At 46.0% G+C, this 18,241-nt stretch overlaps 1 protein-coding gene across 2 annotated transcripts in view; it reads left to right on the top strand.

Annotated features, from left to right (window-relative positions):
• The window catches only part of LOC135391327 (uncharacterized protein KIAA2013 homolog), a 164,974-nt gene that overhangs the window by 132,387 nt on the left and 14,346 nt on the right, over positions 1-18,241 (top strand). For both annotated transcript variants that reach the window (XM_064621566.1, XM_064621567.1), the window contains 3 exons: positions 14,275-14,377; positions 14,914-14,982; positions 15,045-15,217. In XM_064621566.1, the coding sequence (XP_064477636.1) occupies positions 14,275-14,377; positions 14,914-14,982; positions 15,045-15,217 (345 nt within the window). The remainder of the gene's footprint in view (positions 1-14,274; positions 14,378-14,913; positions 14,983-15,044; positions 15,218-18,241) is intronic.

Consider the following 18,241-nt stretch of genomic DNA (forward strand, 5'->3'; position numbering starts at 1 on the left):
TTTCCTCGTATTCCTCGGGAAGCCTTTGGCAGATGCTTGTTCTTCGCCTCAGCGAAAAGCCTTTTCGTTTCATGAACTTCGAGAGCCAGCTCCGGCTGGCTCGAAAGCAAGGTGGCGGAATCTCGAGGAGCGAGCCAGTTGGAGCGCCTTCAATTTTATTATCTCCGTGGAGACGGGACGTTGACCTAGCAATTCCTTGATGTTATCCGCAAGAGCGTCTTCCAGCTGGGGAAACCGACCTTGTCTAGGCCCATTAAAGCCTTTCCTCGGAGATTTGCAGTTTAAAATCCTGTCCTTCTGTTTCCTCCACTTAAGGATGCACGATTCCGGAACGTTGAAGAGACGTGAAGCTGCTCGATTTCCATCCTCTTGTGCTGACTGGATTATCTTTCGCTTGAAACAAGCTTGACAATGACGGCGTTGCTGTGGCATCGTGGAGCACGTTGCCACTAGTTGTCTCACGTCCGAAACCACGTGTAACAGATTTCCAATATCAACAAACGAGCGATTATGTGACCAGGTCGTTGCGCCGATTACGATGGTCCAGCCGTCCTTCGCCGAGTACTCGTTAGCATTTGACATAGCCGCCAGTTCTTGGCACCTGATTGTAAATCGTACCTGGTTTTGAGTACCAATTTTCCCGAAAAAAAGTGCGCGCTAGAATCGTGCAAATACGGCAGTTGTCCCAGGTGGGAGAAGGGGGCTGCTAGATGGTACCCCACCATCTGTTTCTCGAAACGGCCGCCCGAGTCTGTGAGGGTGCCTGTGGCCGTTGGCGACAACCCTTGATTGGCACATCTTTCGAGCAGGGCCACTAGGGGGGGCTCACTGCTGATGCGATGGCAGCTTGTGCAACCCGGAGGGCCTGGTCCCACTGGCACACACCTGAGTCCACGTCGGCCTCAATGCCGATGCGCCTCTGGTCCCTTGTCGCCTCCCGCACCAAAGACTACATTTCCACGTTGAGATCGAGAACAATGAAGAAGGGAAGTCTCAGGGGCGGGGAATCAACTAGGGCCTCACGGCAGCAGCCATGCCTTCCCTCTAGGCCTCAATGTAAGCGTGCAAAATCAACAATGACCGGAGTTGCCTCACGAGGCCCAACTCCGGTCAGGCCTGCGAACCAGTTGTTTATCCCTGAGGGTGGCTCAGAATTCTCCTTTTCCTCATCTGGGCCCGTACGTGTTGGAGGGCGCGAAGACTGGGTGAGATGTTGCATCGTACTCCAAGAAGTAGGTAGTTACATCAACCTCCTGATCTGGGAGTGGTGATAGTCGACTGGTCGAAGTTACGGCCAGGTGCCATATATAGTGCTAGGAATCGGGCCAATTGCGATGCCAATCAGGTGAAGGAGAAAACCCAGCGGAAAAACCTTCATGACCTGTAACAGAAGAAACACAAGACAGTACATGTAAAGAATATACACATTTATTAACCTCAAAATATTTCGTTATCTGCAATAACATTTTTAATTAATTCTTTCATTTCAGACCTTGAAAGAAAACATAAAATTAACATCGTCACATTGCTTACCACATGATAACTCACGTTGGGCACAACAGTGACCTGAAAAAGTGGTCATGCCCCTTCCTCCAATCTGTAGAACCTGACATAACCTATCCTCACTAAAGTGAGGTGATTTAGCCCATTTCAACGACCCTACCTTTCACAAGACGGCAAGTTTAGAATCCGTTAGGCTTAGCATACCCATGTTTCTCCTGCGCTAAAAGTGAATCAGATGGGGTTGTTGAAATGCATATAAAGGAACTTCTAGTCCACAGAATTTTATAATTCTTACATTTCTAGATTCAGTATATGAACTCTTTCCACTTCTATGCAATTTTTACCTTCCTAACCCTTTCACTAATTTTTAAAAACGAGTGGTCCCGATACGGAACTACACCCGGTGATTTCAAGGCGATAGCTCTGATTCAAAATGGTGCCATTGGCCTTGGCGCCGCCTATCGTGTGACGTCAAATGACTCGGTTTGGTAGACGCTCCTCTCAATGGCAAAACTCTCCTAATAAACGGCTCTCTGTGAAGAACTCCGAGGGCACCATCTGTCACGGTGCTCCTCGCGCGAAAACGGGACCAAAGCTGTCGAAGAGTTTTCCCCGTGAAAACAAGACCTCAGTCAACTTACTGCGCCAATAAACATCAGGGGTTGCCGTAGTTTGCGTTAGAACTGCTCTTTACTTGCAGAAGGTAAAGGACCGTACACAGTGAGGCAGAACTGTATATTGATACATATACACATTTAGCAGAGAAGTTACAATACACATGGGTCGCCAGGCAAACCTTTGATAATGAATGGAGCTACTGTTACATATTTTGTTCCGTGCTGGGCACTGCAAAGCTAGTTCATTGTGTTGGTTCGAAGTAATGTGTAATGTAAGTAATGTGTAATAAATGTGTATAATAAGTAAGTAATGTGTGTTCGAAGCAAGTCACGTTTTGTTCTGCGTCCACTTTATTACTGTAAGCCTCTACATTCACTTGAATGTGAAGAGACCATGTGATGTGGAAAAGTTGTTCATGTACACAGGGTGACTCATTTGAAAGGTGACACAGAGGAGCAGAAAACTCGTTTAAGAACAACAAAAAGTGGTGCCTTTTACTTGATTTTTAGCACAAGGACCGACGCAGCACAACCTATAAAGAAAAAAAAAAAAGACTTGGTTTGTCGTAGTGGAAAGCAAACCATAAAACACACGTAAACCAGAATCCAGCTCCGAAGTGTGTCTACAAGCTGCACTGTCTTCCCCTGAAAGTGTGGACAATTGAGTCTTCCCTTTGCAAGGGATCATGGGAAAAGTGCAGCTTTTGATGCCTTCTGCTGAAGCAGGATTTCTTTCATGAAACTGTGATAAAAGTAATCAGAAGGCCCAGGTTCTAATAATGGCCTTAGCACCTCTTTCCTGAGTTGTTTGGCTTTATTAATCCTTGTTGCCTCACTGCAAGTGACCCTTGGAGGAATTGTCATATCTGAGGTCCGTATACAGGCATCCACATTCAACCTGGTTTTGCGTGATGCTCACTGCACCACAGTTGTTCCCTTGTAGGCATTATGGAGGGTTCACTGACACACTGTTCTCTACTAGTCATCCAGAAAGCTTCGAACAATTCACTCTGTATCTTACCCTTGAAGCAGCATGGAAAGTGTATTCAAGCTGTCTAAAAACCACACGTATTTCGTGAGATGGCCCATGAAAAGCATAAACAAAAAATAGTTTGGCTCAAAGAGGTCTCACTACAACACAAGTTAATTGTAAAAACTGCTTACGCGGCGGGAGGTATCCGGACTCCATCTCCAGGCCACTCCCTCAGTCTTGTAACGTCGCACCGGCAGTGCGCCTCATTGGCTACAAGAAATTCATCTGCTCTCGACGTTTTGAGCATTGTATCCGTTTACCGATGGCACACTGCGGTGGTTCTTTTATTATTCTTTTATCATGATCGGTGTGCGTCTACGAATAGGGAGTACGTACCGTTCGTACGTCGAAATCGTCGTCTCATATGTGGAGGTGTACTATGTGGCTCCTTGTGGTTTGATGCGTCTCTCGTTTGCGTTCCATTCTGATCGAGACAGAGCCTGTATAATTGCCCGTACTTGTGTGTTACACAAGTGTGTGCTTTATTCAGGAGGCCTACTGTGATGTCGTGTGGAGTTCGAGGTTGCGCAAATGAAAAAAAAAAAAAAAAAGACACGCGGTTTTCCCATCCATCACGTTCCTGCAATGCAATGACCCTACTGGAAAATTCTGGTATGATTCTGCCAGTATAAGTTCATATCGTAATCTGAAACCAGGTATGGTACACACCAGCATACCTGCCATGGGAGCATGTCTGCCATACCGGCATGTCTGCCTTACAGGCAAGCCTGCTTTTTCGGCATACAAGTAATTCAGGCGTACCTGCTGTAAAGAAATACCTGCTACTCTCGCCCATGCACAAGAATAGAACAAAACCAACATCACGTTTTCCAGTGTTTATTTCTTGCGGTTTATGTCGGAGAGCAGGTTTCTCAAGTGCCGTGTCAGGTGCTGGTACCTTTCCTCATTGGAGACGTGTGGGTCTGGCTTGCGCTTGATGTACTCCCAGTAGGCATCAGAAACATAGAGTGGATTGGTAACGTGTTGACAAATGAAGGTATGACAATAGTCACAGGAAAAACAGCAGCACAAGGTGAATGCAGCATGCACAATGGCCATATCCCTATGGTCACTGAGAATATAGTCAGGTATGAATAGCAGAGCTTGTCAATCATATACACACATTCTGATCACCCAGCTACTTTCCATGATGTCATATTATGAGTGTAGTCCCTCCCAGCCATGCAAAATTGGTCAAGAAAACAGACGGTTTTGCACCACTGCGTAATTTGTGCAATCATATTTTGACTCAGAAAATGTCAATAAAATAAAGAATTGCATAATTTGTCTACTCCCATTTTTGCATGGGGATATCTGTCCCATACACCTCAGCAACTGCTGCGATTGTTTTTAGGTTACCATGAGGTTTTCACAACAATGTCAGTTATTAGTGCTGTGACCAGGGTGCGGCGGAACGAGGAGGGAACCAGTACGAGGTACGCTCCCGACAAGCCATTGTGGTGCCGCCATCTATTTCGTCGTTTTTATAATTTTAAACCGATTTTCGCATTGTTGTGCGGTTTTCCTGGCTCCAAGCACACGTTCGATGTCACACGACATGGCTGCCCACAGCGCTTTTATTTTCTTATTTTTGAATGACTTCATTGGGCCAACTTGCTTCAAGTATAGGCTTCATATCGGTCCTATAGCAGCATCATTTCCCCTTCGCACCATACGCTTTGATTGAGAGATTGAGCATCGCTGCTGCCGATCTGGATTGGAGGGGTACCATCACTTTGACCACCCGCAAGTCTGTAAATGACTAGTATAAAGTCGTAGTAGTCATTATTGCAGTTATATTCTATCAGCTTTGTGCATTGTTGTATTTAATGTTCTTTGTGTATTGCATCAGTCCAAACGAAATCCATAACAAATAGTAATAATAAAAAATAAAGCTGAAGGAAGTGCACAGGAAACTTTGCAACTCTTCAATCGTATCCAAGCACCATTCACATAGCATTGTATCCCTTAACTGCACTTACTTTCTATAACTCCTCGCAACGTGGCATTTATTCAGAATGTGTCATAAGTCCTGACAGGGGCATTGCATGTGCAAACACACTCAGCACCTTAAAGGGGCAATAAACAGGTATACGCGTCGCACTTTTTTTAAATGCGTTGTGATACGTTGCTGACGGTGAACGTCTCCAGAAAATTGTTGTCGCAAAAAAGGAAATAATGTCTCCAAACCGACTGATTATTCACTGCACTCTTTCGCCCTCATGCCCCGCCCCGCGATGTCCTGGCCTCCTGTGCCTGTGATTTCGTTGAATGGGAACTGAGAGATATGCGTCTTGGAGGCCGATGCGAGCCAGGTAGTCCCTGTCGAGGGTAAGGGACTGTAACGTATGCCAGCCCTCCATCTAGAAGTGTTCATACCGCAGGAACGGTGTTTAGCGGTCGTAGATTGAGGATTGGGCGGAACCCCCCGTCCTTCTTAGTCATCAGAAAGAGGGACGAAACGAACTGATCTTTGGAGGGATCGATTTGTACAATGGCCCCCTTGGAGGGAAGGGAATCAACCTCCAGACTGACAAGTTACCTTTGACTGCTGAAAAGGTTGGGCAGCGTGATAGGTTGGGTTGGTAAGGAGTTGCAACTAAGTCGAGGAAGTAGCTTTGGACAGATTGCAGGATCCAGGTGTCGTCTGTCAGTGATTGCTAAGTCTCTATGCATTCTGATATTTGTCCTGCTTGTTTGTGTGCTATTGAATTATGTGGCATGGGACTTATCTCTGCCCCCTGTAGAAGTTGCCTCGCCCCCAGGATCCACTGACCAGGGGGATGCTGGGTGGAAAGGGCTGCTGGGAGGTGTCGCCCATGTCTGGCTGGGAGTTCCGTGGCCTCTTAGCGGCGGCCGTGCTCTGGATTATTGTCGTCAGACGCTTGGAACTCTCTACCGCTGTATCAGCGACCGCCAAACCTGCGCATTCTCCTGTAGGCGTGTCAGGTAGGCCCGACTGAACAGCTTTCCGATGTCGTCCCCCGCCTGCTCTGGTAGATTCTTGACGAGGGATTTCGGGGATGGAGGGAAATTCTCTAAGGCTGACTCTCGTCGCTCGAAGAAGGCTCATGCACTGGCGTGTGCCAGGAGGTTGACGGCTGCCCCGACATGCTTGGCCACGGCTGGCTTCGATGGAGGTGCCTTAATTCTATCACCCAGCAGGCCCCTAGCGGTGGGAGCACTGCTAGGATGGCAGCGTGGAGGGACCGGAGGTTGCAGTCCCTCGGAACATTGATCCCAGAGTCGCATCTCGCCCCAAACTCTCTCATTTCTCTGTCCAGTATTGGAGGTCGTATAGGGCAGGAATGCGCAGTTCGGGAAAATCATTCCTGGCTCCTTTGCAGCGGTCGGCATGGCCTTCCACCTTCCAGTGTTCTTCAGTGAACTTGGCCACAGATGGGGGACACGAGGAGCATTGGGGTACGGGCAAATCTTCCAGAAAATCCTCCCTGGGATCATGATCTGAACCCCCCCAAGGATGTTGTTAGCGGCTTGGAGGCCCCCATGAGACTTGCAAGGTCCTAGCGTGTGGAGCACGATATCCTCAACTGTTTCATCCAGCGCTACTGTCTGATCTACCGCCTGTGGCGCCTGTGAGGGCAGGCTACCACTGGCACGGGGAGGCGTATGAAGGAGTGACTGCACCCTGTCTGCCATGTAGCTCCTGCAGTAGGACCGAAAAGTTGTTCTTGTTCGCTGATATGTTGGCCACAACTGACCGCAGCAACGTCACGGATCCCTCTAGAACATTGAGGCGGGACGGGGTTGTTTCCGACATGCTGCGGGATCAGAAAAGAGAATATTTCAATCAATCAGTCAATCAAAAGCTTTATTTCACTGAAATACAGTGTGGCACTTGGAGCGAAAAGCTACATTGTGCAGCTTGAGAGGGCTCCAAGCCCGTGATTTAGTGGCTATGCCCAGGAAAACTTTCCGTTATACAGTTGTCCCTTGCCAGAATGGGCTGGTATGTCGCCGCCATATGGACAGCGCTCTAGAGCTTTGGGCAACTACATCAATGTACAGTGGCAGGTACTTAGTAGGGTTCCGGCTTCCCTGAAGGGCTGCCAGTGTATGTTCAAGCATTTAAGGGCGCACAAGAAGAGTGAAAGTAGATGCTTGATTGCGAGTGACACCTCGCTGCCAGTATCAACTCTACCACCTGCTTCTGTGGAAGAACCAGACCCCGATCAACAGTAAAGTTGTTGTTTGATATGAGCAGATCACTGCCTGACGGCGAACTTCGCGCAGTAGGGAAAAGTGCGGTGACACGACGCGGAATGTTCGCTGGCTGCGATTACTTGTTAAGACCACTATCCCAAGACAATTGCAAGAAAGACGCCCCTGATGGATTAGAATTTTGCTTTATATAGTTGAAGTATTATACATAATTATTATTAATACATTAATTTATACATATGAATAATTTATATATACATCTTTGCAAATTTTCGATTCAATCTACTTACGTGATTTAAAAGTTCATACTGGCAGCCACCGGTAGCCGTCTGCTACGAAGAATAGGTCCTGCCGCTTTCCTGGCCAATCACTTCTGCCAGCAACCATTTCAGCAATTCTGAGCCTTCCCAACATGCCTCTCTTCGTGCAGATGACGTTGATAAAAAGGGGCACAACATCCGTCGTTTTGGTCTGTCACCAGTGATATCCGTTTCTGTAGAAATCAATCAAGTTTCTCCGAAATGGTAGCACTCCGTAAGTAATGTTCGGTATAAGTACTAGATGTCCTGCAATAATAGGGAACTGGGGATAGATAACTCAAAAAGTGGATGAAGCCTCAGGTATATGCAGGTCCCATTAATGGCCAGACTCCCTTTTAATATATGGTACTGGGCGGCCCACCGCCACTCCACCGAACGAATGAACTCTCCCGTTTCCGCCCGTCGCTAGGGTGTCGCACTGAGGAGGATATACGCCGCTCGCGTGTTCCGAAAGCTTTTGTCCCGACCTGTACCTTGGCGGGTAGAAAATCCAGCGAATGTTGTTTCTTTGTTGCCTGTCTCTTTTGTAACCGTTGCTCAACATGCAGAACGTATCATTTTGTAACATGCGTGGTATTATATAGGAATAGACCTGTCCTTATTTCCAAACAAATGACGTCATTTGTGTTCGACAGCGCCATCAATTTGGTAGTGTTGAACTGCGTTCAAAGCTAGTGGCGAACAAGGTCGCTCCCGAAACCCACGGTCTTGAGGGGATTACGATGGTCTCTGAAACGCTTCCGGTCAAGAGATCCATCGAGTCAGGAAATCCAGCCGGTCACGTGACAGGCGAGTCAAAAGATCCAAAGCGTCAACAGTTCCAAGAGATCCATCGAGTCAGGAGATCCAACCGGTTACGTCACGGGCGAGTCAAGAGATCCAACCAGTCAAAGCATCATACTGGTCAGGATTCCCGACAGAAAAGAAAGTCTATCCCTTGCCATGTTCATTGCAGAACGATTGCGCTGTACGTAGTATTAAGTTAGGAAGTAATATGGCCGGTAACAGTGAAGACTTTTCAGCGTTTTCTCTCTTCTTACCACACACGCACAAAAAAAGTAACCGAGAAAATACTGTGGTTGCGCTGTAGGTTACCGCGGCGAGTCGAGTCCCCCTTTTGCCTTTGCACGTTTATGTCCATTGCCCCTAGCGCCGTACCACGCTATGCCAGAACGGATGCTTGTTACCAAGAATATTGAGCTCAACTTACAAAGAATCGTAGGCCACAGAGCTTAAAACTTATCCTTGTCGCGTTCTTTTCATTGGCCCCCACCCTTGTCACGTTATTCTATTCTTTTACTGACCGTGCGGGAAAACGCTGTCTGACGGCGCTTTCCAATCAACATTGACCTGTCCTCAATCCCAAAATGCGGGGCATACTGCTGCACTCAGAGCTGTCTTTGTACTTTTGTGTCCATTGCCGCAGTCGTCCCCCTGTCATGCCAGTACTGAAGTTTGTTACCAAAAATAATTGGCCCAGCCGCAAAGTGCTTTGTCTTTGTCCTTTTGTGACGGCGGGAAAAATTAAGGGAAAACGATACAGAAACATACAAAAGAAAGAAAGAAAAATGTTCGGGCGATATGGAGCTTTCGTATCTTTCGTACCCTGAGAGAGTCCATGATCAGACGGTTCCGCCATGTAGAACGTGTGTCCACAACAGCGACTTAGCTCTTCGACTACGAGCCTGCTGTGATACGAGAGGTGTTTGAATAATCAACTTGTTTGAAACAGCAGCCGGCCCACCCAATGTGAGTGTGCGTAGCCCACGCTAACTACAGAAATAATCTCTAACTCGAAGCGCTGAGAAAAAAAAAAGGAACACAGCACTCCTATAAACCCTGTGTTACAAACAGGTCGATCTTATAATGCAACCACCTGTTTTTAACACGAATGACATACGAGAACTGTCGGCTTTTCTTTGACTGCGCTATGTGTTACAAAGTAAGTAACTAAGTCAATCAAAATGAGATGTTGATTTGCCACCTGCATTTGTATTCTATTTATACCGCACGTAAAACGAGTCCCTCTACTTCGATACGGGTAATTTCTGCTTAGCGATGTTAGAGTTAACGACGTAACACAAAGGGGTCAAAAGATCCGAGGCTGGCGAACCCTCAGGCGAGTCAAGAGATCCAACCGGATCAAGATATCCTCCGAGTCAAGAGATCCATCGGTGGGTCTCTTGACTCGATGGATCTCTTGACCCGTTGGATCTCTTGACGTGGAATCCTTCGGTCTTACGGCAGTGAACAAGTGCCCATTCGTAGAACCCAGCCCTTGCCTTCCGATTTGTTTCGGTTTCAGTCTGTCTACCAACGTCATCATGACGTTTCTCGGGTAGAGGTTTATTGGTTAGTTCATTCGTTTAAAAGCCTCGCTGTTGTTCAAGTAAATATTTGTTTTGTTTAAGCTACGTTGCCTTTGTGACCCCCTTGATTTCACAGTCTTGTGTTCACACGTGCCGCAAGGTACGCACTGGCAGTCCAACCTCTTTCTTCTGTGTCCTTGCTTACGAGGTAGGGTGTGCTTCAGGTGAATCGCACAGGTCCAAAGTACATATCGCGGAATTAGTCCGATATTCCCCTGCCGCCGGCCCTAGTGACGCATGCATAATGATCTTTAAATTTTGTCTTGCTGCCTGCGTGTTCAGTATATTACAAAGTGCTTAATACGAACAACGCTCCAGTTCAATCTTTTCATTCCCTTCTAAACTGTTCTTACCCTGAAAGAAGCTGCCACCGCGGCTCCATTCCCACACCACAAAGTAGGTGGTAGGATAGTAGATTTCACTCTGACAGGCTCTGCCATTGCAAATTCCCAGAATGTGAAATCTTCCAAACTGTGTCATATTCTTTAATATGTCGACACCTTTGCGAGGGGTTGACATGCTGGTAGGGCACACCTTCTGCAGTTAAGGTCAGTACAGAGAGTTCCAAGGGACCGAAAGAAACCTACGGCAGCATGAATGTGTTCAACAGTAGATGTAAGCAACGTCAAAGGTCCACAACACTAGAATTCTTGACAGAGACTGAGAGACATGCGCGCCGACGACGTAGTTTTTCTTTTCTTTTTTTCTTACGGCACAAATTTAGATGTGCCGAATATTTAAATTAATTCAAACAAGTATCACTAGTCTCTCCCCTCAAGTTTTAATTACTGAGAGTTTGTACTGTAGAGATATAACAGTTATTACAAAGAATTATATACTACACTGAACACCTTTAAAAATTTGATGTGACACATATGCTTTGACTTTTTGGAGGTGCTGTGGTAATCAAACTTTGCGGGGGCTTCTGTCGGTGTCCATTTTTTTCTACGCATGTTCTGCACCCGTTTATTCTGTACGTCACGGCCGCTTTGAGGGGACCGATATTGGGAGACCACTTTTGTCTTAAACACAGCTACAGAAAACATCACATTCAACCAATTATTATGACAGTCATTGCAACGGTCTGACGACAAAGCGCACACACAAAGGAGCTATCCCTGTCACAGCACCGCAACGGAGACACAAGTTCTTTGTCACCAACATGAGGCAGCAAACAATACCGATACATGAAAAAAGGGTGATACTCTTGGTCTGACCATGACTTAATACTGAACTTGTGCGCGAAGCTGATTCAAAGGAGATGGATGTGCACTTCCTTTGGCAGAGAACACAGTGTGCCGGGCTGGTAATGCATGCAATATAGCTTTTTTTATTATTATTATTATTATTCTGTGTTAGCGCCGCGAAGCAACTTTGGCTATGAGTGGCGTACAGACGTGAACAGATTGAGAGAGGACAGCAGAAAGGAGAGGGGTGGGGGTTTGCAGTATACTGCTCATTTGCGCACGTATACTGATGACAACATTACATGTGTAGCGTAACATGTTCTCCGTAGCATATTATGCTCTCAAACTATATTTCCCGACGGATAAAACACAGGTATGCTCTCTTGAGCCTTCAAAGAGCCATCAATTGACTTGCACTAAGTGCATGTTTCACGGAATATATATATATATGTATATCAGAGTGGTCAAACGAATGTACTGAATGAAGCCCAATTTATTCCTTGATAACGGATGAATTAGCTGTGAAAAGTCAGGCCCTACCTTTTTACCCATACAGTTGCTGCAACCGTAAGTGCAATAAGCTGTCATGAACGTTGCGGCGACTGATTAGGGCACACCAACATGGCGGCCGGTTGTGATGCTCTCTCGCACCCTATGCGCGATCCAGCCATATACCATAGAGCGGTCTTGGGTAGTAACTAAGTTACTTTTAACTTGTAACTGTAGCTAGTTACTTTTAGGGGTAACTAGTTACATTTCCAGAGAAGTAGCTTTTAACTGTAACTAGTTACTCGAATAACTGTCGTTCCCTTTTTTTCTTTACTCTACCTTCCTCTACTTCCCCCTGACAGTGTCTTCCTTCCTTTTATCCGTGATCGGTATGTGCCCTGTGCTTTGGGCTCTTGACCATGCAGGGAATTCCAGCTTTGCGAACAGAAATTAGTTGAAGTTAGTGACCCTCAACGGTCGGAGTGAGTCATATGTGAAATATAGTGTCACTGCCTTAGCATGGGATCCTGCATCCTGAGGATATGGACAAGGGAATGATTATGCACAAAGAGAAACTTTCCGGTCAGCTCACTTGCGCTCCGACCAGTGCAATGGCTAATCCTGCTCCGGTTGCTGCTACCATAAGCCTCCGTGGCCGCTCTATGAAGCAACCTTCGAGTCCTATTTTTCCGTGTGGGATAACAGCCTATTAACTTATACTGCTTCTGGTTAAGTGCAAGACAATTTTTATCGCACTTCAGTAAATGTAAATATATGTATGTTTTTAACAAATGTATCACCCTCTCATGCTCGTTTTTATAAAAAGTAACTGTAATGTAACTAAGTTACTTTCTCTTTGTAACAGTAACTGTAACTAGTTACTCGACCAAGAAAGCAGCTATAACTGTAACTTAGTTACTATTTTTGGCAGATAAACTGTAACTGTAACTGAGTTACTTTTTAGAAGTAACTTACCCAAGACTGCCATAGAGATCAGTGTGGTTCGATGTACGCAGCGAGCCGCTGTGAACATGATAATTTTACCTTGTTGCTGTGTTTGTGTGCCCGGGTTTCTTACATCAACTCTTGGAATAAGTCTGGCAGACGAAATGTGAATACTGTATACAGTTGGGAATCGTGTTTATTTGCAAATTTATATTTTGTTTAGACTCCTTTCGCGTTACCGAACGCTCGCACCACATATCTTCAGGATCTTCCTGCTCGCCCACTTACGGATGAATAAGTGCTTTCGTTTCTGAAGCGCAATGCTGTTTATCGCGAAGTCTTTCCAATCGCTGAGTGGCTTCCTGGAGACAAGACTCCGAGCCTTGTTGATTGGATGGCCGGACTGGCTTGGACAATGATAGCTTGTGACATAAGCTGAGTCAGCCACGTTGCTGCGATCAGGCCGAAATTGTTACCGTGTTTGGCATCTTCTCCAGGCCAGTCTTCGATGGCACTGTATCACTTGGGACAGTAGCTCGCTTACACATGTTTGAGCTGTGCCGCTGTACGTCACTGGTCACGTGAGGGGAGTAGCATACGTCACGACGTCCTCTCGTTCTGCGATGCGCTCGTTTCACGAGGAGAATTTTTCAAAGGTGTGTGGAACACAGCCCTCGCGCTCGTCTTTCTTTTGCGGGAACTCGTGTTATTCGTTGGAAAACGCCCTGCACCGAAAAATAAGAAAATTTTGCGGATTACCTCAGTGCTCCTTTAAAGCTGACGACTGTAGGGGCTAGGTGAAAGGAGGCTATTTTTGGAAAGTATGAAATCAGGATACCTGCGATGGTTCAAAATGCTGTGGTCTTACTGTCAAGGTCACATCTAAGTCTGGATAAGATAAGTGGGAAGGATAATAGGCTTTGTAGAGATATGCTTGATCTCGTGAAACAACTACCATAATGCGGCTACTTGTAGTTGTCCCACACCGTGTAATGCAATTCCATAATGGCTGACTAAAAATGCGGCTGTGCAGCACTGTGGATGTATAAAACATTGCAAAGATGATGTTCTAAACTTGATAATGCAGAATTCAGGACTAGTTTCATACTGCTGCTTCGTCGCCAATACTGGCAACAATGAAAGTTCTTCTTTCGTTGCTTTGTGGGTATTTTGGAGTGCAGGTGACAGCATCAAGTCAAGATGACATGTGCAAAGCCATGGCAAGACACCTTCCCCTTAATGACCTGTACACAGGTCTTGTTCATTTGACCTTGAGCTCATCCACTCATCTTATCTCATTTTCCTCGTTTATACCCTCCTTTTGAATGTCTATCAGTGTGAAAACTTTCATTATTTTTATTTTGCATCTTAGGAAAAGCATACAAAATATTTATATCCTTGCTTTTCTTGAACTTGTAACAGGTCATCGCTGATCACTGATGACATTGCCGTCATTAGTTATGCAAGGATCCAATAGTTCTGTGAGGCACTAACAGGAATTAACCTTCCCTTGTCACGTGCAGTTCGCAGCACAAGTGCGACGACCAGTTAAAAATATCCAGTTAAAAGTGTCAGGTTTTCATTGTTTCTCATTTATTGAAAGCACTAACCGCAGCCGTTTTCTTACAGCTCCGCAACACTAAAGGTGCAGACGCTTGTGGACTACTCGGAGCCTGTGAAGAGAGACAAGTACCCGTCCAAGGTGGCTGCACTACACGAATTTCTCAGAGAGGTTTGTGCTTGTGCTTACTTTCATAGCAGCACTTCCAGGATCATGTTTTTGCCAGTGACAGTCGATATGCTTTGAAACAACTGACACTGATAATCCTTGCTAGGTATCGTGCCTTGCAATGTCTCTCGCTTACCTGCTAACTGTGCCAGGAGAGAATCAAGTGCTATGAACCCAAATGGAGATGTACCTTATTGAAGGTACATCTTGTGAGTACTTATATAAAAGCATGCATACCACCTTTAATGGGAAAGCATTTGGAAACTGCAAGAGCTTCTAATATGGGCATTTGTTGCATCTGCGTTGGGCTCAGCATGTTGGAGGTGCAGATAGGCACGATGACCTAGATGGTATTCTCCGACGTCCGGGCTCGCAAGTGCATTAGGAATGAAAATAAGGTTTCAGTATGAACCAGTCGCTCTTGTGCCATTGAGCACCAAAACACCACCAGTATGAACCCTTATTTTCATGGTCATCAACAAGCAGAAGAAGAAAGATATGAGGCCCTGCCTATAACACTAACTTGCTCATCCTTGCAGGAAATGCAGCGAGTAGTGAGCATCGAAAGTCACGTCCTTCGAAACATGCACCTTGATGCATGGGCAAGGGTAAGGAGCACATATTGTTCACCGTACTTGTCATGCATTCACTGGGGACTGTGTGTACGTAGCTGTGGAGCTCTGGCTTCAGCATCAGTGAGTCTAAGGCGGAAGGCGCTCTCAACGGGGACCGAATCAATGGGACGCTTTACTACCTGTTGAGCCATGTGCCTCATCGCAGTCCTCGTCTACTGGAGGAGACGCTCGCGTACCCCGAGCATTGCTACGGAGGACATCGCACGCTGTATGTCAGAATTTCCAATGTCCTTTGATCTCAGAGCACCTCGGCGATTTTGAGGAGTTACAGATTTCTCAGAAAGTGTGTATTATGTGTAGGAAATGCCATAAATGTGGTAACGAGCAGGGATCCTAGTTTTCCGTGGTAAAAATATCAAAATTCCGTGCTCGACTGTGAGAAATTCCGTACTTTTCGGAGACAAAAATTCCACGTAATACTGGTCCTGCGCCGGTAGAATCATAATACAACCCTGTTGCATCACTCCATTCGAATGGTAGCATTGAAATGATGTGTGGATGCTCCTTGCAATAACCCCGTGGCTCCAATCTGGCCACATGACATATTTTCAGGCTCTTTGTGCACCTTCATTGCGCCCTAAAGTGACACGCACCCCCAGGAAGCACAACAATGTTGCAATCCAATGTCATGTTCATAATTGGCATTGAACTTCTTCCAAATTCGTTCCAACTTCTCTACAATGCAATAACGTTAAAGGAGGGCTATAGCAACCCAGCTATATTTTGCATGCCTATTTTGCTGACATTGGGAGCCGAACAAAATCCCTAATTTGCTGAATCTCTGCATACTGTCAGCCAACTCACTTGGACTTGAATCATGGGCATTGCAAGAGAATGGTAACCCAAGACAAGGAAAAGGGAACGAAGAAGACAACATGGGAACCTGTTGTCGTCTTCGTCCCCTTTTCCCTGTCTCGGGTTATCATTCCGTTGCCATGTACCAGCTCAACTGCGCCCCAGTCCTTCCACCTTTAAAGGAGTACACAGGGTCTGAAAGTGTGTGTGTCATTTTACCGGATAGCACGACAGATTTTGATGTGTGCAATTTGTTTCCCAGAAAAAAAGCTTAGGTATAACGAGGAGGAGAACGTATGATGTCACGTCACCGATGCTGTTACAGGGAGAACTTGTTCTGGTTCACCGGTCAGTGGGGGTCAGCGCCTTGTCCCTTTGCCGCCGTAAACCGGTTTTGCCAGTTCTCATGGAGAATTGGGGATAGAAGGAGCGGCCGAATCATGACCGAGCCAGGAGCAATGCTTTTTCAGAACCCCGAATAGCCGAGTAGCAGACGGCAGTGTAGTAGCAGACATTTCTGTGGACCAATCAGCGAGCGCGATCCTTGTAGCGTCAGCGCGAGGTTCCAGGCAGATCACAGGCTGGTACTGCTCTCCACCGCCGTTGCGCACGGTCGCTTTTTGCGGCGTGCTCTAAATTCAATTTCTGCGATAATTATGACTCTGTGTTGTGTGTTACTTCGCATGGTGCATTTTACTGGCCTGCTTAGCAGTTTTATAGGAAGAAAACAGGGCGTTAGAAATAACTTCTGTGCTACTTTAATGGGCATTGTAGTTTGAGAGAGCATGAAAGTTTGTTCGACAAGAACATCTCGAAAAAGAACGGATTGTTTCGCTCCTCTAGGTGGGACTTGCGAGTATTTGGAGAATACGCTGTTGCAAAGGTTATGAATGGCTGCCATGATCCATGAGAAACTGTACCGAAGGAATGGTTTAAAGGGAGACTCCCGCACAATTCGAAATTCTTACGGTGACTGTGTAAATAAGTTTGGTACCAGTGATGACCAGTAGTTAACTACAGTTTATTGGGTTAGTGCGCCAACTACTTCCGATTTTGCTTTGAAAGCTTTACGGTCCCATTGTGCTTCAGACTTTTACCTTGAGCTACTTGTTTGATGAGAAGGGAGGTGCATGTGTACTAAATCTTCACTTTTAATGCTTGCCTAGTGAAGCCTCATTTGCATGAATTTCCAGTGAAGCCGCATAGGATGGCTACGTGATCGATAATCGTGGCTAAGCGAAAATATTTTGCGGTCCACAGTGGCGCAATCGGCACCCACTACAATATTCCTGCGTGGCGCATTCATCTGTGACGCAGGAGCCCGAGTGTAAATCTCGTGCGTGGTCCGTCGTATGTTGTAAGCACCTTTATAGCGGAACCTTTCACTCCATAGAAAATATTTCCGCAGCTAGCTCTTTTGTCAGCGCATAATACACAAGAGACAGGCAGTGGATTTTACGACAGTTTTATTGTTAATGATTTTAAATATACGTCGAAAAGGGGAAAAAAATAAAACACTGTCAAAGAGCCCGCGAAGAGGGAATCACACACGTAACATGAAAAACGGTTAGGAGCAACTAATATTTATTCGAACAAGAACTTTCGTGCAAGGGACCTGCACTTCTTCAGGTTACACAACTAAGTGCGACACGAGTATATATACCAAGTGAACAGATACAATAAAACAGGTTTCCAGAACTCCTGATTCTTATGTGACGGTTGCTCACGTGATGCATTGTATTACTGTCTGGTTGTTTTGTGTTTACTTAGTTCTGGAAACCTGTTTTATTGTATCTGTTCACTTGGTATATATACTCGTGTCGCACTTAGTTGTGTAACCTGAAGAAGTGCAGTCTCTTGCACGAAAGTTCTTGTTCGAATAAATATTAGTTGCTCCTAACCGTTTTTCATGTTACGTGTGTGATTTTAAATGTCATTATCACTGCTTGTGATTCATATTTAGGTGTCCAAGAACACTTCAAGGGATTGGTGTTGACAGACAGCGTTACGTAGTTATAGATGTAGTTAAAGTAGATTGCAATAGTTAAAAGTAGTACCCTGAAAAGTAGTTGAACTACGAGTTAAACTACTCCATCACGAAGTAGTTAATAGTTATAGTTAAACTACCGTAGAAGTAGTTAGTGTCCATCACTGTTCGGTACATTCTTCCATAGCTGGGCGAACTCACTCATGAGGGCCCTCATGAGTGCCCCTCACCCTCACCTCACGCCTTTGAGGTGAGGGTGAGTGAGTGCAAGCCCGCGACCAGGCCATTCGTGAGTGCACTCATGAGGTTCTTACCCTCATGAGGTCTCCTGTGAGTGCACTGATGAGGTCTTACCCTCACGAAGTCTCCTGTGAGTGCATTCATGAGGTTTTGCCCCTCATGAGACCTCCTGTGAGTGCACTCATGAGGTATGAGGGGCGCCAGGTCTGT

This window comes from Ornithodoros turicata, chromosome 4 (genome assembly GCF_037126465.1).
Source record: "Ornithodoros turicata isolate Travis chromosome 4, ASM3712646v1, whole genome shotgun sequence".
NCBI classification, from domain to species: Eukaryota; Metazoa; Arthropoda; class Arachnida; order Ixodida; family Argasidae; genus Ornithodoros; species Ornithodoros turicata.